Source organism: Anoplopoma fimbria, chromosome 11, assembly GCF_027596085.1.
Source record: "Anoplopoma fimbria isolate UVic2021 breed Golden Eagle Sablefish chromosome 11, Afim_UVic_2022, whole genome shotgun sequence".
Lineage (NCBI taxonomy): Eukaryota > Metazoa > Chordata > Actinopteri > Perciformes > Anoplopomatidae > Anoplopoma > Anoplopoma fimbria.
The window spans coordinates 11,540,303-11,562,902 of NC_072459.1; the positions used below are offsets into that span (position 1 = coordinate 11,540,303).

General features: G+C 40.5%; 1 protein-coding gene across 1 annotated transcript in view; it reads right to left on the minus strand.

Annotated features, from left to right (window-relative positions):
* Positions 1-18,310, minus strand: part of rnf213a (ring finger protein 213a) — a 30,509-nt gene extending 12,199 nt beyond the window's left edge. Inside the window, exons 1-35 of the mRNA XM_054607310.1 lie at positions 18,196-18,310; positions 16,815-16,931; positions 16,303-16,439; positions 14,699-15,388; positions 14,392-14,561; positions 14,121-14,288; positions 13,527-13,732; positions 13,112-13,401; positions 12,768-13,027; positions 12,387-12,599; positions 12,086-12,278; positions 11,945-12,000; positions 11,682-11,856; positions 11,427-11,588; positions 11,229-11,327; positions 11,015-11,137; positions 10,554-10,737; positions 10,191-10,364; positions 9,898-10,050; positions 9,196-9,815; positions 8,930-9,089; positions 8,613-8,830; positions 8,163-8,300; positions 7,896-8,060; positions 5,901-7,170; positions 5,611-5,792; positions 5,341-5,496; positions 1,638-5,255; positions 1,423-1,547; positions 1,217-1,327; positions 1,008-1,132; positions 801-920; positions 650-711; positions 300-453; positions 82-223 (exon numbers count right to left, since the gene is read on the minus strand). Of these exons, the coding sequence (XP_054463285.1) occupies positions 82-223; positions 300-453; positions 650-711; positions 801-920; positions 1,008-1,132; positions 1,217-1,327; positions 1,423-1,547; positions 1,638-5,255; positions 5,341-5,496; positions 5,611-5,792; positions 5,901-7,170; positions 7,896-8,060; positions 8,163-8,300; positions 8,613-8,830; positions 8,930-9,089; positions 9,196-9,815; positions 9,898-10,050; positions 10,191-10,364; positions 10,554-10,737; positions 11,015-11,137; positions 11,229-11,327; positions 11,427-11,588; positions 11,682-11,856; positions 11,945-12,000; positions 12,086-12,278; positions 12,387-12,599; positions 12,768-13,027; positions 13,112-13,401; positions 13,527-13,732; positions 14,121-14,288; positions 14,392-14,561; positions 14,699-15,388; positions 16,303-16,439; positions 16,815-16,914 (10,919 nt within the window). The 5' untranslated portion in view covers positions 16,915-16,931; positions 18,196-18,310. The remainder of the gene's footprint in view (positions 1-81; positions 224-299; positions 454-649; positions 712-800; positions 921-1,007; positions 1,133-1,216; positions 1,328-1,422; positions 1,548-1,637; positions 5,256-5,340; positions 5,497-5,610; positions 5,793-5,900; positions 7,171-7,895; positions 8,061-8,162; positions 8,301-8,612; positions 8,831-8,929; positions 9,090-9,195; positions 9,816-9,897; positions 10,051-10,190; positions 10,365-10,553; positions 10,738-11,014; positions 11,138-11,228; positions 11,328-11,426; positions 11,589-11,681; positions 11,857-11,944; positions 12,001-12,085; positions 12,279-12,386; positions 12,600-12,767; positions 13,028-13,111; positions 13,402-13,526; positions 13,733-14,120; positions 14,289-14,391; positions 14,562-14,698; positions 15,389-16,302; positions 16,440-16,814; positions 16,932-18,195) is intronic.
* Between the last annotated feature and the right edge of the window lie 4,290 nt (positions 18,311-22,600).

The window sequence follows — 22,600 nt, forward strand, 5'->3', positions numbered from 1 at the left end:
CCAAAAAGTTAGCGGAGCGGTTAAAAATAAAAAAAGGAATATATATGCAAACACAGGCATTTAGTATTCTGTGGCACTCACCTGAAGGTGCCTCCTTCTTGCAAGGCATCAATGTTTGAGGCCTCCTTAATGACCCAGTTGCTTTTGATGGATGAGAAGGTGTTGCCTTCACGAGTCGCCAGCAATGAATGAAGATGCCTCTTCACAGTTTGCAGAAATTCAGCTGAAAAGAGTGAGATAACATGATGAGCACTGCATCTGCTGAAACAAAAACCCTGAAAGAAAGTTGTTGTTTGTACCTTTGACTTCGTCACTGTCACTGAGGAGCGTCAGCAGGATCTCAACTCTCCGAGTACTGCGAAGGCCACTTTCCACCTGGTCCCTCAGCATGCCTACTGCACTCTGCACACAGCTCCGCACCAGTGCTGTAGTGTCCACAACGTTACAGGAGCCCTGCAGCAGGAGGAAAAGCTGGTTAAAGGCTTGTGTCACTTGTGTGTGTGTGGAGGGACTTTTTTAATAGAATTGATGCGAAAATGTTCAATGTTATAAGTGTAGATTTTCAATTTATGGAAGAAACAATATATATTGCAAATTTGTGATTCTCCCACAGCAGCAAATGTTTGATAAATACGTTGTCTGTACTCACATTTTCCTCTGACTCTGCTTCCTCCTGCTGATTCTCAGTGTATATGTTATCCTGCTCCATTGCTGTAGACAATAATTTTGTAATTTAATGCCATAAAGAATTCAATTTGAGGAAATCATCATTTGCTATCAATTGTTCATCAATCAGTTACCTTCAGACGCACTCTTTGTTTCAAACATTTCACTGATTGTCATGTTCTGCAAGGCTTTGATGTCTGAAACAATGTCTTTTGACCGTCTGAGGTCATCAATGTGAACTGATCTCCAGGGGCCTGTAAACATTAACATGCCTCATATTATTCTTTAAACAATGTGATAAAACAAGTTTTTAAAAAAACAACTAGTTGTGGTAGCCTTACCTCCATGAAAGCCAACGTAGGAGGTCCCTCCTTCCACTCTAGGCAGTCTAGTGATGAAGTAGACAAACACCCTGCTTCCCGTTCTCTCCTGAGTTATCTTGTTGATTTCATTTATGGATGAATACCTAAAAATGGACAGTAAAAAACTTAATATGGCAAAACAACACAGTGGTGGTGCATACCCAACAGAGAGGAAGATTTAGACCTACTTTGCAGATGCAATGAGATTGGCACTGTGAGAGGCTTCATCAAAATCACATTGAATGAGGAGGATCTTGTTGCAGGGTCCCTTGTTATTATTTTTAGCAGTGAGGAAGTTCCTACAAGAAAACAGAGAATTGATCTTTAGACTGAGATTATACCTATAGATTGAAGTATAGGTAAGTATATTCTTGCTAACAATTCTTTAACAAACCTGATCTTTTTCAGGAAGGAGTGCTCTGTGTCAAACTGCTGGAGTGAGAGAAGCTCAACACTAGGCAACACTTGCTCTAGCGGTTCCAGGTCAGATGCTGTCAGAAGTCTGGAGAATGTTGTCACCTATGGTTTAAAAATACAATCAAGAAATTAACACTTAACATTTACAGTTTTGGGATATATTTGAAACTAGTATGACAATTTTAAGTTTACCTCAGTAAAGGAGGAGTAGCTGTGGTCTTCCTGCATTGTGTGAGAAAGAATGAAGTCGACTAAACAGCTGTTATTCTGCTCTTCAAAGTAGACCCTGGCCAGATTTTCACTCTCCACTTTGGGAAGGCCGGTGCAGTCCAACCGCACAACTGAGTCTGGTGTGGCGCATCTGAGCAGTATGAGTTTGGCCTCATCCAGTATTCTCCTCTCAGGATCTGGGATCTCCACACTGTCCTTCTGCTTCTCTATTACTTGAAGAACCACCGAAGCACATGTGTCTGAGTGGTAGCCGATGAAGACGTCTGGTGGTTGGTACTTGTAAGTCTGAGCCACCTGCTGACTTGCTGCATGTTGACTGCTGAGAGACACAAAAAGTGTCATCCATTTCTCCAATTCATCCACCATCCTCTTCTGCTCAGTTTTAAGGACTGTATGGATGTCCATGTAGTGTTTCTCCAGCCTGTTGATGAGAGGTATCGGGAACTGTTTGTAGACCACCTCTCTTTCCTCAATGACAATTAGCCGGAAGTCTTGGTGCACCCGGCATTTCACTCGATGGGTACCCAGTCCAAGGTCCACATATTTCTGTCCTCCCAAGCAGACATAGTATTGGTTGAGGGCATCGTAGAGACTTTCATAGAGGTTCTGCAAGTTGAGGAGCACAACTGTTTGACCTGTCTCCATGCAGATCTTTACTCTGTTGATGTTGCGGCAGATTTGGGTATACTCTTGGTCTTTCGGGAAACTGGATCCAAAGATTATTTCTGGCTGACTACTTTCGGAAAAGAATGTTTGCTGCAGGATCTGTAGGGCTGCGTAGTTTTTTGTTAGCACCAGCAGGTACCGACATTCTTCTTCTTGGCCAACTGCCTGAATGTTTTCTCTCACGAACTGAATGGCACTGATGTTCTCAAGGTTTGGTGTAATGTTCAGACTTTTGGTAAAGAAGGTAACTGCATCCACATCATCCCTGCCACTGAAATTTCTCAACACTGCCTTCACGATGTCTTCTGCAGTGGGCTTCCTTTGAGAAGCCTTGGCCACAGCATAAATCATCTTAATCAAGCTGTAATAGTCCCGTAGACCAAAAAAGCCTTTGCCTTGTTTGTGGCAGATGTCCAGGTAGGCCTTTGCAAAGGGCTGGAAAAAATCCCTGACCTTCTCCAAAACCATTGCATCAGATTTGCATATGCCTTTAGCACTCTCGACGAGTTCCCTCTCATCAGGGTCACCGCGGGAGACAAAAATGCCTCTGTTCATCTTTGCAGGGTCTAAAGCCCAGTTGGAGATGCCAATGAATCCAACCTTTTTGTGAGGTTGTGGCTCATCATCAATGCATCCCTCTTCTAGCAGCGGATGAAGGGTTTTGAGTGGCATCTTTGGAGAGTCCTCAGCAAGCCCAATCTCATCAAGGACCACAACTGAAATGTACTCGTCCAGGTTCTTTCCTTCCTGAAAGCGTCCGCATTGCTTAAAGGTATTAATGATGCCTTCTGGGGTTGAGTGAGGGCTACACTGGAAGGACACCAAGTGGATCTGTTTGAGCTTTTTGTAGAGATCAGAATGAGCAGCTTGGCCCTGCATCGCATCTGCCACCAGAGTTTTGGAAAGAGACTTCGAACTTCCAGGTTTTCCTACTAAGAAGAGAGGGATTCTTAGCTCAATGCAGATAACCATCATGAAGACATTCTCTTTGAGGGCACTGTTTCTTGCAATAGTATCCCCCATTGGAACACCGTTCAGAAGTAAGTCCTGCATAAGTGAGATTTCCTGCATTAACTTTGCTGGGCTGTATGCTTGTGGTAGGCGTTTGCTGATTTTCTGTCTGTATTTATCCTTTTTTTCTAGGCAGGCATGGTAGCACACTCCTATGGCCATGACTAGAGACCAGAGCACTGGGTCTCTGACTTCAGGGTGTCTGTGATGCCTTTCATTCCTCTCAGCTTTTTGATTACTGTCAAATTCTTCAAGGTCCGCAAACAACATGCCGTGGTTATCATAGAACCAAACAAAAGACTGCATGCACCGCTCGACATCTCTCAAGCTGACAAAGCTGCATTCGTTCTTTCTTGTCCGCATGTACTGCTGTGAAGCTGAAAGGACATCTGTGATCCACTTGATGTAACTTTGATCGATCGCTTTTTTTTCAACAACTCTTTGCACAATCTGCTGGATGTATATTTTCTCTGTGTGATCGTTTAACTGTCCAAAGTCCCACACCAGAGGGATCATACTTGGTGGTAATGCTTGAACTCTATAGACTAACTGACGAAGAGGGATGGACCCAAGCTTTTCATCTGTCTCTTCAGCTCCAACTCTGTACCCAAGGCCAGCAGATTCTAACCTCCGAATCATCTTATCTGTGTGCTTTCTGTAAGGGTTGCATGCTGCGATAACCTGTAACCCACAGTTGGGTTTCAAGTTTTCTCCCTTGACTGTCTTGTCACAGAGGACCTCCTTAATGCTGCTGATGGCCTCGGTAGTGTTGGCCTCATCGAAGAATAGAACAGAGTCAAATCCGTAGTCTTGCTTGTTGATCGAAGCAATGTCTTCTGCTTCTCTCACTTTGGTGTAAATCATCTCTGAAGTGGTCCCTCCATGCACCTTCACCAGTTTCATGTTCTCAGTGGCCACACCACTTCTCCGCAACTCACAAAGGAATTTGATGAGCCTGGTCTTGCCACACCCTGTCTCTCCCATGATAATGACAGGGATGCCACACCTGAACCGCATATGGATTGCCAGCATCTTGAGTATGTTGTCAGTTGTTAGCTCATATGTTTCATCAGGATCAAGAGGCCACTGGATACCAAGAACACTGCAGATTCTCTCTATTTTATCCCCTCTTGGAAGGCTATCAAAGTTGAGGTTGAAAGGGACCCTTTGGAGCTTTAGGCCTTCATACAATGCCGTTGTCATGATGTTCTTTTTTATCACCCTTCCGGAGATGGGCTCGATGGCATCAACAGAGTTCTGTTCATTGGGCTGAAGATGGAAACCAATGAAGGTCATGGACACATGGTCATCGTTGAAGAAGATGTATGGATGTGGTTCTGTTTCCCATCTCTTTCTGATCAGAAAAGGAGCCAGGTCTTCATCTTGGACCCCAGTCAAGTCCATCTGCAGTCTGCCAGGACTCTGGTCAGAGATGCTGAGTGATGGAGTGGCAAAGTCCTTTGCCATCAGAATCATGAAGTCCACCACAAAGGTTTTGAATCCAATCAGTGTATCTCCAGTGAAAGTGGCATCACAAAAAACAGATGTCTCACAGTCTTTCAGCTGAAGGTTAAGGAACCACACAAAATTTCTCAGTTCTGCCCAGGATGGGTCCATCATTCCACAGTACATAAGAAGCATCTGAAGACATTCCACATGGGACCCTTCAACATCCTGATATCTGAACACCTCAAGATCATTGTGGTTATGAAACCGTGTGAGATACTGATATGGCCGCTGAAAGGCTGCACTTCTGAATTCTTGATCATCCATCAGTGGGTCGTCTCTGCTTACAATGGTAGGATCTTCTTGCTTCCTCATCTCTAGCATTAGCACCTCTTTGGGTGGTCGGCACAAAATATTTGGAAACACATCCATGAATGTGCTCTCCACAGTTTGAGCCTATGAAGAAAACATAGGGTAATCAACTATTTTAATTCAGATGACGAATGAAAAGCGATAGACACAAACTTGTAAAAACTCTTACCTGCCGCGAAGCATTCCTGGTTGACATGACAGTCGGCTCCAAAATCTCTATGACATACAGCTGCTTGTCACTGCACTTCCAAGTCTTTCCCTCAGAGTCCATCAAATAGCGCAGAATCAACAATTTGAAAAGAAACTCTTCGAGACCTTTCTGCACCTTTTCAACGCATAAAACACAGCCAATTAACACCATATGTAAAGTGTCAAGACATTTCCTATTAATAATGCTACATGACATTAAGGCAAACATTAACTTGAGTCTCATTATTACCGCTGATGTGATGTCAAAATGGAACATCGTAAGTTCTTTCATCTTTGGTGTGTTCAACAGAGATTGAAGGATGACATTCTCATCAACTTTTGGTTCAATCAAGCGAATGCATTTCAACATTGACGGCTTTTTGGTTGAGCTTTGAAGTTTTTTATACAGCCTGTTGACATAGAGAGATTTACCTGCAATTTGAAGAAAAAAGTAGGTAAATAATCATAGGTATTAATAATCTTAGGAGTGAAACATTCACCATTATTTGAAATAGCTGAGTACTATACATATATACTAACCAACACCAGCCCTTTTGGATGAGACGACACCAACGCACAGTTGGTCTTTGAATGCAGCTGCAGCACTGCGTTGATCTTCTGGTACAACGTAGTGTTTGTGGAGGTACCGCTGGATCCTTGCCAATGGCTCCTGGGGAACCATGTGCAGTCTGTACTGGCTGAAGGCTGAAGGAAGGTAGGCATGTTCTCTTTCCGAGCTGCAGATGATAACAAGTGTGTAGTCCTTCCTACTCTGCATTTTCATGCGCTGAAAAAAGTTCTCGACTTTTGAGCTCACATCATATGTGAGCAGATCTCCATACAGTAGACAGTATATCTTCTGTCCCCCGTAGCCTGGGCTGAGACAGCGTCTGAGAAATAGTTCCACCTGTTCATAAGGTGTTGAGGGGCTGCACAGGAGGACTTCATCATATGTGGGGAGTGTCTCATCTCCACTACTCATGTAAACAGAGATGCAAGATGTCAAGACTTCATCGTGCGGGCAAACAATGAGGTTTGGATTCCCAGTGGCCAGGCCTTTAGGTAGGAGCCTCTTTATAAACTGACTGTTATTGTCAGAAATGTCTTCTTCGATCTCCTCTTCTTTGTTGGCCAGTATTTCCAACAGTCTTCCGAGACTTTTTATATCAAGAATGTGGGGAAGATAATTCTTCATGTCTTTCATATAAGCATTCCATATCAGGTCAAATTTTTGCGAACCATCAGCTTGTTCCACAAGACTTAGCAGAGGATCCAACTCACTTGTGAAGTCTGGGTCTCCAAGCTCACTTGTTTGCACCATGACAAAAGTCTGAAACTCAATGTCGTCATTTTGCTCATGTGGTTTGGTGAGGATCTCATACTGGAGTGCATGCCAGACCTGCCTCAAGTCCGAGGCTGTGCAATTTGGTTTGACAAAGGTGAGCATCATGAGAACTTGGTCCTCCATATCGGTCACATTTTGCTGAGTCAGCTTGCTGCAGAGGTAGACAATCTGTTCGGCTGTATAGTAGTTCAGATAGTAATGCTGAGACCTCTGTTTGTCCACAAAATCCATCCAATAGTCCAAGCACTTCTCCATTTTCCTGCAGAACTCAGGAAGCTGCTCCTCTATGTTGCCCTCCACAATAACAACACTGAGAACACTGCCCAGGTTGAAGTCCATCATAATGCTGGGTGCCTCACTGCTTAAACTGCAGTTGATTTGAGCTTCCCAGTGTCTGAACAGAGGGTTCCCAGCAGTGTAGAGGGCAATGAATGCTTCAGCTAGTCTTTGAACACTGGCAAACACCTGAAAAAAACATATGTACAGTCAGATGCAACTGTGAATCCTTCTTTTATGCATTTCCAGGAGGCATACTGTGTGCAGTATAGCTGTTCACAGTATGCCAGTCTATTATGATTCCATAATCATTGCATTTCATGCATTGTTAAGTAAACATATCACTGCTGATCTCACTAGATATTAAAAGATATAAGTCCCTTTTTTGTCAGATTTTATTCTTCCTTTTATTTCAGTATTTTATTTGTTTTTTCAATTGTCGTTATCATCGTTTTTTGTTAATGTTTTAAACAATTTATTCCCTCTGTAAAGATAAGAAAAACACGAGGGCTGTCATCGACCAAGGAAATTATTTTGATTGGTCGATCGCTCCCACAATTTATCAACTAATCGATAAGTTGATTTAAACAAAAGATCTGAAAAGGTTTTTCCGCAAAGTATCACACAAACGCACCGCTTTAAATCTAGTGTTTACCAGATATGTGCTCATAACTTCCTTAGAATTCATAATTTAGCTTGAAAAAAAAGCATAAAAACAGGTTATCTACAACAAAAATCTAGAAGGCAGGCTTTGAAAACACTGAACAAAACATTTCTTATGATTATAATAATTATTATCAGCAGTACATGTACAACTACTAGAAGCATTGGTAGTATTAAGAGTAGCATTTCTGATTCTATGCCAAACAAAGTGACCCATGTTCGCTACATAAAAGCAAAACATTTCAATGTACCTCTGCAAAGTGATCGACTTCATTCTGCCCCTGATCCCCTTTCCCAGACATCAGCATGAGTTTGTTCTGCAGCTCCCGAAGGTCCTCAAGAGAATAGCAGCGCATCTGATGACCATCTTCATGCTCCTCTGGAATCTGCAGCTTCAGGGCGGTGTCAAGACTCAACTGGATTGAAAAAACGAAATACACCTCATTTTTTAGGCACTTTCCCCAGAGACAACCTCTGTGCTGCATGGACATGGCTTTGGCATGGCTTTTGTTAGTTACCTTTTTTACACCTTGTGCACTGATCAGGTAGATACCCTTGCTGTTGATGGCTGATGCTAAAGAAAGTGATGACAGCTCCACTGACCCGTGACTGTCCTTCACAGTCTTTAGCCATTCCAAATGACGTGCACTGTCCCGCTGCAAAAGAAGATAACTTTGTTAATTGTGCTGTTTCATTTTAATTTTCTGGTTAACCCACGTCCCCTGACTATATGATAATAACACTGAGTGTATGCAGCACAAATTGTTTGCATTCTCTATTATCATTGGATTTCAGAGCTGTATCCCCTTCAGTAAAATATTAACCAGCCAGTCATTAGTACATTCTGCATGAATGACAGCAAAACAATGTCAATGTCTGTAGTATTCTTTTGTTTCAGTTTCGGTAAAATTGAGTTTTAAGTTTTAGTTTAGTTTTTTAGTAGTAGTATTAACAAGGTGTCTGCTTACCAGTTTTTTTGGTAGGTTGCTGTCATTCTCCAAAGCTCTCCAGAGCTTCTTGAGGACCTCTTTGAAGACATGAAAATCAGAGTCTGGTTTGAGCTCATACAGCATAGGAGAGTAGCCGAGGACAGCATCATGGAAGCAAGCGACACGATCCACGTCCATGTCATTCTCTCCCGCAGAGATTGAAGCCAGGTCAACAAACACCTTCAACTCATTGATATCTGAAAATAAATCACATTTTGTTTAGTAATTGGACCTGAGTGAGGTTTAAAATAAAGTGGCATTCAGAGTACAGTACAGCAGATGATAATGACTCTTACCTTCAAGTGCATCTTTTACCCATTTTACAAAGTTTCCTCTGAGCCCCAGCTCATGTAGGCACTGTCTGCGGGACTCAGTGATGTCCACCAGGACCTTTTTAGCCTGCATCAAGTCGTTGTCAATTCTATTGAGCTCCTCTGTCTGAAAGTCTGCATGATTCTGAAGGTAGAAGAGTCAAAATACAATAATAAATTAATATACAAAATATGTGTGATGTGTAGTATTTTTGGCTGTAATATATTAGGTTGAAAACATGGCCACTTACAACTTCTATGAGTCTATCCAGAACCCTGAAGTCCCCTTGAAGACAAAGCGTGTTTTTGACCTTCATGATAATTTGCGCCGAAGCCACAGCTAGATGAAGCTCGTGATACTGCTCGATCTGTTGGACCCTGCAGTGGATCCACTGTTTGTCGGTGGATTTATCGACTCTGCACATGATGTCCAGGTCCTGTGCAAGCTCTGTGTACTTTCCCTTGTAATCTCTGAAGAGCTTGTTTACCTCCTGGAGCCATATACTGCCATTCTTCAGACAAGTGTAGAGGTCTTTGTAGTCAGCAAAGCAAGGCTCGAAAATGTCATCATGTATCATTTCTGGTGTTGCCATAATGTCCGCTATTTCTCTTTCATCCTGGTAGTCTTCTTCCATTTCTGTAGCGGCCATGAGTTTGGCTTTATTCTCCCAACACACGTTGAATATATGACTGTTTTTAAAGGTGGACAGGACCTCTGCCATGTTTCTGATTTTTTCATTCAAATTAAAGTATGTGACAACACCGGCGATGGAAGAGGGCAGCTGGTCAAATGGATGAACCTCCATGAAATGGTTCAGGGGCATGATCTCGATATTCATCTGCCGTCTCTCTTGCATGTCGTCAAGATCAACTGTAATGGAAATGATATAAGCATATGTAAAATTTGCTGCAACTGCTAGATCGAACAAGACTGTCAAGATTCTCCACCATACCTGTCATATATCCCTTAAGTATGTTGCTCATTGTTAAGAAGACGTCCACAAGCTCCTTCTCATGGTGCACAGCTTTCAATTCGTTCTCTCTGCACTGCAAATGCCTCCTCATTTTGTCATTATCCTTGTATTGTTCATTCTCAGAGAGGCAATCTGTTAATTTCCAAACACACACACATGGCAATATTTCTATTAGGCCAGTGCTTGCCATCATATGAAATAAGCATGCTCTGGGGATAGTTATTAATTATTTGTTTAACACATTTATTTAATGACAAGGAGAATGTTATTACCAATCTTCAGCAGTTCTAAGAAGGCATTTCTCTTCTCCAAAACAATATTGAGCAGGCTGGTCTTAATGTCTCCATGGACCAGTCGATTGACGATGGCTGAGAATGATGATATGGCTATGGCGATTCTGTCCCTGGCATCTTGGGTGAGCGTCTCAATCAGCTTTTCGTCTGCACCTGCGATGACAGAAATTACATTTTTGTTTTTTTGTCTGAAGTCACATCAGTGATTTTAATGCTTAAGTTCTGCCATGAAGTCATAAACTTAAGCCTGGATTTCTACTGTTTTTAGCGGGTGATTGATCTTATGAATTACAGATAATGGCACTCTGTTTTTTTACTATAATATTCTTCCAGAGGAAATACCATGCAGTCGGAAATAGTCTTTGGCGGCAGACCAGGAGAGCAGATGCTGAAGGACCAATTCTTCATCTTCCTTAAAATTTCCTTGACTGTCCTTTGGCCAGGATTTCTGGATAATGGCCGAGATGAGTTTCCCGAACTTCCAGTTCACCTTGAACTTCTCAAACAGCTTTCCCTCAGACTTGGTCTGCATTTGAGATAAAACAGCATTAAACATGACTGCGCATCTTTATAATGATGAAGTAAATCTGTTACTCATGCATGCCATCAATATATCAGATTAGACTCAACGTTGTTGTGATTGCACAGAGTACAGGTATGTACAATTTAGACAATAACATAAATGTGAATAAGTTCATTTCATAATTATCTTCAGTGGTTGAGGGTAGGTGTGTGTCGCTACGAGGTATGCGGGGGATAGTTAATACATATACATTTTAAACATGAATGGGAAGTCTTCATACCTGGCACAATGACGTAACAGCCTCAAGAGCACATCTCTCAATACTAGCAGCAACGTGTGGATGGGATGCACTGAGCTCCTCCATCTTTGAGCAGTAGAATTCAATTTGATCCACAGGAGATTCCTAAAATCAGATGGACTCATTTTATAGTTATAGTTCAACCAAATTCAATAAAGAAAAGATTTAACAGGGATCTGCAGAAGATCTTACATACCTGTTTGTACTTGCCCTCAAAGTCCATTGTGAACGTCTGTTTCCAATCTTTTGTGCAATCTTCATCTTTGAAACGGATGGAGATTATGTTGTTCCACATCTGTAAGATACAATCAACAAATAAACCAATGTCCAGCCTTCTCTACCAACGATATGTATATTTTGAGTTTTATTTACAAAACCCAACAGAACCACTCACTTCAAGCTGCGATCCATCCTCAGCTCGGTAAAGGTATGACAAACCCCTGTTCAGAAAACCCTGCCTGTAGGACCGACTGATCCAGGCTCTCATGATGTCCTTTGCCTGAGAGATCACCAAGTCTTTTACATATCGCTGCTCTTTTTCTCCTTCTTGAGTCTCCTAGATGAGAATAAATAGTACAGTATTTAAAATAAGCGAGACTCATTTATCTGAAATGCTAACATCGTGCCTTATACGATTCTCTTCACATACCTGCTGTTTGTTACAGTGAACAAAGTCTGACACTGATGCAACCAGATTCACACAAGCTACAGGAATATTAAGGTGGTCCTGGCCATACGATGCTGCTTTGACTCCATTGCAGAGCTTCTCTAACAGTTTCACTGCTGTTGCTAGGCACTCTTTCCTATAAGCTGCGGTAAAATGACTATGAACAAAACAGGAATAGAAGATTAAACCAGGAAATTTTATTAAGAGTCAATTGAAAATCTGCTTAATCTAGAAGAGCAAATCACCTGTATTTTTCTTCAATCAGATGTTCTTGGATATGTGAGAGAATGGCAGATACCTCCTGTAAAGCAGAATTATAAGAATATCAATGAAACTGTACTATAACCCCGAAATTTATCATTTTTAAAAAGGGGTTTCCAGCTCACCTGAAAGTTACTGTAGGAAATGTCTTGAGGAGCCTTGTTGGTGAACACATAAAGCGTGTCCAAAAGCTCAGTTTCGATGTTGAAGACACAGTCCGTCAGGCCATCAAATGGCATCAAGCACAAGCAGGCTCGCACTAAAAGTGCATCCACTTCCAATAAGTGACTCTGGCTTTTCACCACATTCACCAATGCCCTGAAAACAGAAGAGTAAGTTAACATATGTAGAGCAACATGGATCCATTTAGTAATAAATGCACTGGAAGATGTTTATGTAAGCTGTACTCGGACAAAAGGTACTTACTTCCTCTTTTGACTGCTCGTGTATACCGGGGTACTTAATCCTTTAAGGCCTTGCAGACCTGCCCAGTTAAATATATTTGAGTTTCCAAAAGTTGCTGCTTCAAAGGGCTTTGTGTTGCCTTTGAGGAGGTGGAGGAGCGGTAGTACCAGAATCCATCTGGGCATCTCCTCTGTTCTCACAGTGTTTATGTGATTCACCAACATTTCTGGCAGACTATAAAAAAGAAAATGTTACCTGGCCATCTGAACAGAAAATTGTAATTTCAAATTACTGATATATATATATATATATATATATATATATATATATATATATATATATATATATATATATATATATATATATGAGACTACAGGATAATTGAATAGATTATGCACCTACTTTTTGAGAGTAGCGACATCCTGAGAAAACAGTGTCCAGTACTGGAGGAACTCATCTTTTTCTAGTTTGGGCAAACAGAGCGCAGTGCAGAGTCGATGGAGCTCACCATTATCCAGTTTCAATTTTAGCTTCGTCGATACACAGAGCATGATCACAGCCGCTCTCATGGGATCCTTAATGTAGAGCATCTTCCCCTCTCCATCCTTCAGCAACTGAGGAATCACCTTTGTCAGCATGAATTCCTTGATCATCTTCTTTACCTAGGAAGTTATACCAGAGACACAATAAACTGGGTTGGCCATACCGGAGCATCTAGACTTTGCGCACAAAGATTTTATACTTACATCATCTTCTCCATAGTTTAAAGAGTACCATTTCTTTTGTTTTTCTTCATACACAAAAGGCTCCCCATAGACCTGACAGAACTGATTCAGCTGGATCAGAAAACTTGTCAAGTTTGTATCCGTCCAGCTCCGGAGAAGATCAAATATGGACTCCAGCATTATATTCCCGGCAATCTCTCTGCCTTTAATCAGATTCCGCCTTTGTTCAGGCCAGATTGTTTCTTTAATGCGTTTGAGCACGTTCTTCGATGGCTCGGCACAGATGATGTCATCATATTGATGCCAGTCCCCTTTACAAAAAGATACAATAGAAATTCAATGGGTGAAATGCAAATACATAATTATATAAAAACCAGATGCCATTTGCAGTCAGGCAAATATGTTTACAGTCGGACCAAGTGAAAATTACATTTACCATCGTCATTGATGAGAAGGGGTTTCACAAACAAACATCTGTTGGTTGTCTGATGTGTAGAATCCATTTTGTAAATGTACTCAAAATCGTATTTTTGCTTTTTATGGTTATAGACAACATATTTGTATGGTATGGCCTCAGACACAGCGTCAGATTTGTTCGTTTGAAGAGTGCCCTCGACCAGATAACCGTGTTCTTCAAGATCCCTGCGTCAAAAAGGGAAAAAAACGCTAAGTCAGCGATGTTTGACATTATGAGTAGCCCAGTTTGTCCATGAACACATCAAAAGCCTCCGCCATTCCCCGCCTCTGCCACTAGAAGAAGTGGCTTAACCCTGAGTTTTGGGTCATTATGTAGTTTGAGCCAGTTTGTCAACAAGCAAGTAGCGTAATATATGTAGTATGTAGTATTTATGTGTACAGTGACTGTGTGGGGAAATTGTTAGCTTTAGAAATAAGCAGGCAATTCAAGAAAACATAATATTAGTTTTTTTCAAGAACAAATTGATTTTGGAGGGTTTATATTTTGGATGTATCAATGTCTGAAGTTAGCCGCCATCTTGGCTTAATTGACACTTAATTCAACAACACATACTTGGTCACCGACAGCTCAACTGCATTATCTTTCCAATTTCCAATGGAGGGCCCAGCCCTGATGAAGATACGATCTTCTTTTGGATCAAATTTGAAGTCCTTTGACAGAACTGCATGGAAGTAAATTGTGAGTCTGTCACGTGCAGCGATGTTATTGTTCCTGGTCAGCCTAAAAAAAGCAGAAACATATCAATACAGATAAAGCTACCATAACACACACACAGCTATGTTCTACGGCAAACATGTACAACGATCTGATAGAGCTTCATCACCTTTTGGGTGGCGGGACAGTTTGGGGGCTGGACTTGTTGCCGCCGTCTTTACATCCCTGGTCAGTGTCTGAATTTTGTGCTGCAGTCGGGTCCTGCTCGCTGCCAGACTGCTGACGCACCATGGGCTTTACTGTCCCCACTGGGTCCACACTGGAGCCTGTGTTGTCAACCTGTACAAGAAGCATTACACTTGCATGTTTAATGTACACTTTTATTCATGAATACTCATTTACTTTTTCCTGCAAAATATTAAAATGTAGGCTTCTGTATGTCAATAATGATTTTCATACATTTTAGTCAGCATTACCTTTGATGGTGTTTGAGGACCAAAAACCATCTTTTGTTCAGCTGCCACAGTCTGCGTCTGTGTCTGGTCCTGCTGGCTCTTTTCCTTCTGTTTGCTTTGTCCTGTCTGTTTCGCCTGTTGCTCCACGTTGGCATTCTGGTCCTGTGGGGATTGTTTAGTGGCAGGCGTGTCCTTCTTGTTCTTTGAGTTTTTCTTTTCAGTCTTTTGATCTTTAGGGTTGGTGGGCTTCGTCCCTTTGTCTGAACCTGACTGAGAAGCGGCACTCTTGCTGTCTTCTGAGATGGGTGTTGGAGTGTCAGTGGGTGCGGTCTTGAGTTTCTGATCCTGAGTTGATTTCGGTGGATTGCTCTCTTCCTTATCAGGGTTACCTGGAGCTTCCTCAGGCAGCTTCACAGGTCTTGCCTCCACCTCGTCAGCAGATGTTTTACTCTCAACCACTGGTGTATCTTCAGATGGTGCAGCAGTAATGTTAACTGCTAAGGAACCATGCTGGCTCTCCAGTGAGGCGGGCCCATCTTGCAGCGAGTCCAGCGTTTCATCCTTTGCATTATCTGAGCTTTCGCTGTCAGAAGAGTCTCTCACAGTTTGTGTCTTCTTCCCCTGGCTGTCTTCCCGGGAGACATGCGACAGGTCTTGGTCGGATGACAAGTTGTCATCTTTCTTCTTTTTTCTCCTCTTCCTGTTTTTTTTCTATGGAGACCATGAGGTAGAAGATCAGTTTTACAAAACCAGTTTTACTGCTAATGTGAAACCATGCCACAAACTAAATACAGTCATATTCTTGCTATTACTGACTGACAAACATTTTAGATTTGTAAATATCTAGACTTCTTTTAACCGCTATTCCACATGATAAGTATTAGCATATCATAATTACTTGATTCTTCGGAATTTCAAAGAACATGTTAAATAAAGTTAGAAAAAACCTTCTGCTAATACTTAATAATAAAAATATAAATAATAGAATGATTTGATGGCATTCGGACCTAAAGGAGCAGTCCGTAGGATTAAGGGGGATAGATTGGCAAAAGTAGAATATACAATATTCACAACTCTGTTTTCAGTAGTGAATAATCACCTGAAACTAAGAATCAGTGTTTCTTGTTGCCTTAGAATAAGCTAATTAGCTTATTTATATATATATATATATATATATATATATATATATATATATATATATATATAGAGAGAGAGAGAAGAGAGAGAGAGAGAGAGAGAGAGAGAGAGAGAGAGAGAGAGAGAGAACGGGTCCTCCATGTTGCACCGCCATGTTTCTACAGTAGCCCAGGATGGACAAACCATACACATTTTAATGTTACTTTAAAGCCACCATTGTTCTTCTACATGCTTGGAAAGAGAGGGGTGAGCAAAGTGGTATTCAGTTGGTTGCTATTGAAAAACTCACCACTAGTTGCCACCAGATCTTACACACTGCTCCTTTAATGCTTGCTTTAACAATTCCAGCCTAGAAGAATAACTTTTTGCAAGCTTAAGTTAACTTTAAAGTTAACGTATTCATTGTTGACCAATAGTATCTGCAATTAGACTCGTATGAATAAAGAGAAAAATTGAAAAGCGGGCAACACAATGACAGTTACACTTACTTTTTTCCTTGGGTTGATGATGCTCTCATCATTTGGTCGTTTGGGGGACTTATTGGACTCGTTGCTTTCTGCATACACAGATTTCTCAGCAGTAACTTCTGAGTCTGCTACCAAGTGTTTGGGCTGATCGCTTGTATCTAGATTCAAAATGTACGGTATTAAAAATCAGACTGCATCCACAAACATGAGAAAAAAAATGTAAATATTAGAATAAATGAGAATAAACTACAAAGCAACAGTATTGTACTGCCAAAATCAAATTTGCATTCCAGCCAAATCGAAATTTCCACAAATCCACTTTTTCTTTTTTATTATCACTTACAAACAAAACACATGAGCTTGATTTTCCCCATGGGCTTTTTATGCAGTACTTGAAAGTAAAGTAATGCCTCTGTCCTCAAAGGTAATCTCACTCACCTTACTCACTCAAGTGTGTAAGGTGGTCCTCATTAATCAAATCAGTTAAATATATAATAATAAAAAAAAACACATATCAAAACAAATAAACTTACCCTGTGCGTTTGCAGGTTGGACTGATAGCATGTGGCCACACTCACTGCAGAACTTGGCTGTCTTCTCCAAGATGTTATGTTTACAAGATGGACACTTCATCTTGGGACTTCAGTGATCTGTGCAAATGAAGGGAACAAGTTTAACTGCAATGTTTCTTGAGGTTCCACCTTCCAGTATATTCCTTTCGCTTTCAATTTTGCCTCATGAGGCCACATGAGTCATCGTTCACAGCTCTGCAAAACAACCTCCCAGAAACATAGTTGTTGCTTTAATTGACATGGACTCAAAAGAGCAGTCTTTTCCAAACAAACTGACTAATAAACAGTTTGTTAAGTTATTTAAATGGAAACAGCTATGCAGCAGTCAGTGACAGTGAACCTCTGCAAGGCACGCCCACCGTCAGACCCACAAACTAACAACATTAAGAAACTTAAGCCAAAGAGGAAGAAAAACTAAGAGGTCTCACTGCGCCACAAATACACATTACATTATTCTGGGGCTCTAGATCAGTGGTTCTCAACCCCCAGTTTGGTTTAGTTTGAACAGATAGCACCCAGGCGTGGTCCAATGTGCTCAAGACACTGAATTCTTGATCCGCTCTTTGACTTTCTGTTTCACCCTAAACTGCCGGAAACCCCCCGCCCTGTCAGAAACTAATTAACAGGCACGCTTTGTTGTTAACTAAGACCTTATTATATACATTATTAAAGAGGCATAATGTGTTATTTGTGGTAATATTATTGTGCATTGAAAACTGCAGGGAAAACTAGTAAGAATATTAATATGTAAAACCAAACTAGAGGGTGGGACGACGTTTTTCCAAGCACCATAAGTGATACCTCCTTCTCATGACAGGATCTTTGGCTTTTGGCTCCAAAGTTCAGCCAATAGCATGTTTGCATTGTGTACGTCACTTCCTGCTTTGACCCATGCTAAATAAATAACAGCAATACTGAGAATGTTACCTAAGCAGACACACAGCAGCTGTCATTATAATTGCAGTACTAACAAAGCACGTATTAACCACAGTGACAGCTCTGTGTCTCACTGGAGATTTACTACATTTTAGCAGCGAGCTAACGTTAGCTTACTAGCTTCCTAACTCGCTCTATAACAGCCAGTCTATGGAGCTGCGTAACAGTTTAGCCGGGTCTGTTTGCTCCTTGACTCCTTTAGCAGAAAAACAAACAAACATGTGCAAATGCAATTACATGTGTCAAACAAATGGCATCGCATTAGAGCCCCCCCCCCCCTCCCCTCTGACAGCGAGGTCTGATAGCTACTCGAGCTACTTTATCGCTAATGTTGTCCTAATGTAACGTCTGACGTCATCACCTCCAGCTTTATGGAGAGCTGTCACAAACATGTCAGCAGTCCTACCTGAACAGACTGCGTCGCCACCCTTTTTCTTCGTTTTTTTGCAAACGTGAAAGCTCAGAGGTCATCTCGTCTCTGCTGCACCAGCCGACGCTCAGCCGGCAGATAGTCTGCATCAGAGTCCTGTTGTCATTTCATTTCCGCATGTCTTGCAAAGTTTCGTTTAGACAGAAATGGGCGTCATCTAAAACAAGCTAACTTTCCTAATGACTCATATCAAAGTATCAGTTTTCTTTGCAAAATGTAGTGAAGTAAAAGTGAAAGTCAACAGAAATATAAATAGTAAAATAAAGTACAGATATCCAAAAAAACGACTTAAGTACAGTAACGAAGTGTACACCACTACCTAATGACTCATATCCGTTTGTATAACCTGGGAGTTAGTTTCCATGCACAGGTGTGGGAAAGTACTAACTGATTAGGACTGTCATTACTGTAACCAAGTAGTTTCAGTAACCTTTTCTTCACTACGTCAATCCTTCTGATTTTAATTCAACAGAAGAACAGAGTACTTATCTATTGTTGCACAATCCAGGAGGGATGATGTGATTTATTGGATAATATTGGCTGGAAGATAATGATAATTGTCATAATAATGACAATAATAATAGAAGAGGAAAATGCCACATTTCATAAATCACTCAATGGGCCATGACCATTGAGTGATTTATGAAATGTGGCATTTTCCTCTTCTATTATTATTGTCATTGTTATTTTTTATAAACATGTTTCTGCTTTTTACTTGCAAGTTGCCGTATCATCTTTGCTACGTGTCCTACAGTAAAAGATAGACACGCCTGAGCTAGTTACCAATATAAAGTTGAAACACTTGTAAATAATATTATATAATATAACCATAAATCATCCATGCCATAAAAAAAAAAAATGTCAGATCAAACATATTAAAAAACATCAGATTAAACTATGAACCCTAGAAGTATGTAATTAGGTGATTAGGTTTTGATGTATGAATAAAGAGTTTCGAATGATCACTGATAATTATGTTGAAGAATCACAAGAGACATTTCAGAGAAGGGATCAGGTGACACTTGCGTTGGTCAAACACTGGATGCATGTTTCATTTCCTGATTCAGGATTAGTAATCACTGCTCTGCTCTCTCTGTGTTGAACCCCTTGAGACTTCTGGCTGCACCTTGAGGCAACAATTAGCCTGAATGTTTGAACCCACAGAGAGCGGTATTTTTTGTGCACTCTGACCAAACATTTGTCTTACTTGTCACACTTTGTCTATTCACATTAAGTTGTTGTGTGTGCTCTCCTTAGAAATGATCAAGCTTAACAAATAAATGCACAGTCCAAAAACACATACTGTGTGCTGTGTTGTCTCACTGTGATAAAGGGGATACGCACTGTTCCTGTGAATTCTCAGTAAAATGAAACAACCTGCAGATGTTTATTGTGGCACATTGACTGGCCTGTGATGCCTTCATTCTGTTACGAGCTGTTCCTCTCTACAACTCTCACGTGACACCCACTTCTCCACTGAGGATCATTTTGTGTTGCATGCATTAGAGTAATAGAGGCTTCAAACTCAACTTGTTTAAAATTGCACTGCTCTTAAATTGTCAGCAGAGGGCAGCATAATCTGGTATATTAAATACGATTGTGCCACAGAGTGCAGGCAAGTTTTGTTTTGTTTTGTTTAAAAAAAAAGAAAAAAATATATATATATTTCAACCACATGTCTGCACCAAAGGATTTCACACACGGTTAATGTGCTCTAAAAAAAAAAAAAAAAAAAAATGAGTCACCTAAGTAATCTTGCTAAAACACCTATCTTGAGTGTTTCAGTTTCATTTTGCAATGGGGTGCATTGCCATGGTAACTTGGACTGCACTCCCAGGGCAGGAGTGTGTTACATTTAGTGTATCAGATCCAAAGATATTGAAACGTCTTCACCAGGCAATTTGTATGAAAAATAAAAATTAGAAGCAAAATCTTCCCAAACATACTGAAAAACCTTTGTGCATAAGTCAAGTTAAGAATAAAACTGCTCGGATAGTATTTAAACACCAGCAAGAGGAGCTGTTTAGAGGGTGTTTATTGTCTCAATACTGTTATCAAGAAGCACGTCAAAGCCTACTGGGCTGTAAATAAGAGCTTAAAAGGAATGGCAGGTAGCATATATAGTTATCAATTATGAATGTTTGCATTTTCCATGTGCAGGTGTATTTTTTCATCTACGTCCATCACTGGAGCCCTAGAGGACAACCAGGCAGATGTGGATCAACAGTAAAACAAACTTGATTCATATTCACGAATGTGAAGTGAAAAAACCCCATAATTTTACTGTTTAGCTCCACAGTTTTTGTGTTTCTAATTTACTTTCATCGTTTACAGCCTGTTGCAATTGTTTGTAGCCTTTTGGCGACAGCATTTTAGTAAGCTGCTCGTGAGAGACATCAAAACTTCAGTGGTGATTTTAATTAGATTGCAAACCTTTACTTGTGTCGGTGGCCTTTCTTCAGTTTGAGCAGCAAGAATAAGTGTTGATAGAAGAAAATGGGGTTTTTTCTGTAAAAGCTTGTGATATTTTGTTTCCTGCTCCTGTCCCTGAGAAATGGCATGTGCTTTTTCAGTTTCAATATATGAAGGGTTCAACAGTCCCTGAAAAAGAAAGTCGGGGAAAAAACAGATGTTCAGACAATCATTATTGATGAAATGAGTGAGTGCTAGCTCAGCTTTACCTGCACACCATGTTGTAAATCACACCTTCTTCATCATCACGGCAGACCATCTGCTGCTCCCTGCAGGACATACAGTTAATCAGTACTTGTGCCTCTAATGCGGCATCAACTATTATTTGAAAATCTGTAACAATTAAAACAATATCTCATGTTTGACCTTCTCTTTTTTTTTTTTAAGTCAACAGCTGCATAGATGAGTTTTAGTGTTGCTGCCTCACACTGATGTCCCTCTTGTCAAAAACAGGCCAGTTGAGGTAGCCTTTATTCTGAATATAATAAAAAAACGACAAATTAGTGTAGAACAAAAGCCTCCTCATACATTCAGTTCTCTTTTTTTTGATTCTACTGTAAACTACTGCATGGCCTTTTTACCCACAATACAAAAACAACTTTAGTATGTTGGTTTAACTAGCTTCTAATAAACCTGCTCAACATGTTTGTGGACAACCTCAGTACAGCTAACAGCTTAACCTGCATTTTACTGCTCTGAGTCACGAGAAAAATCTGAACACAACTATAAACTTTTAATAGTCAATATAATGATACTGTCCCCCGTATGTCCTCATCACAGTCAGTATCTTGTCTGCTGTTCTTTTCTTTTTCTGAAACATCTGAACAGACTTTTTAACATCACCATATGACCATTGTATGTGGGATATAGTGGTGATGAAGTGTAAATACAGCTTAGCCTCTGATCGGTAACAGTCGTCAAAGTGATTATTGCAAAGACAGCAATAATCAGTACATCTCTGGTAAATGGTGTCCAGTATTCTGTGTAACAAAGGCAGTGTGTTGGCTTTGTGAAATGGGAATGAAGTGCTTAAATTAAAGTCACAATGTGTTAACGACATACTCTACTAGTTTAAAAGTTATTGTTCCAATTCAGCTTTGATAATTAAAACTATAAAACCAACTTTTCAAGTAAGTAAAAAGTACTGCTTCAGTTTATAACTTTTTAGATTGAAGTCCAGAGAAGATTCACAGCTGGTAAATCAAAAAGAAAACTTGCCAACAACCTTTAGTGTTGATCAGTCTTTTTGTTCTCTTTGGAGTTTTGTTGTAAATAATAAATAAATATATAAATGATGTATATTCACTGCACAGATATGTTGTTGACTAAATTCCACTATCTACTGACTGCGAAAACTCCTTAAACAAAAGAATTGACGCATGCCTTAGTTTACCCTTTAATGTAATTTAAATGTATCACCGTGTCAGCTTTCTACATTCAACACACATGTTAAAACTTTTTCCACTTGTGATCAAGTCATCACAAAGCTCCTATTTGACCCCGTTTCTGAAGGCTACATTAATTGTTTTCAAAGGGTTGGCTTGTCTTTTCTCCTCTTCCTCTGCTAAGCCGAACTTCCTGTTTTGTGATGTTAAGTATCAGATCTTCTTTGAAAAAGTTCCCTGAAAGTAGGTGACTCACGCCACAGACTTGATGCACTTCAAATGCAACCTCAGTGGTTTGTGTGTGTGTGAACCTGTACATTTCATATACTGCGTCATTACAAAACATCCGCTATTAAACTCAACCAATTTTACACACCAAAGTCTATTTAGAAGTCTTGGGACATCTGGAGGTTTAGAGAGAAGTGAGCTCACCAGACCCTTTAACAGCTCCTCATCTCTGCCTGAGGCAAATGGCTCGAGACTACATTAGCGCTACTAGCGTAGCACCCCCAAACCTCAATTTG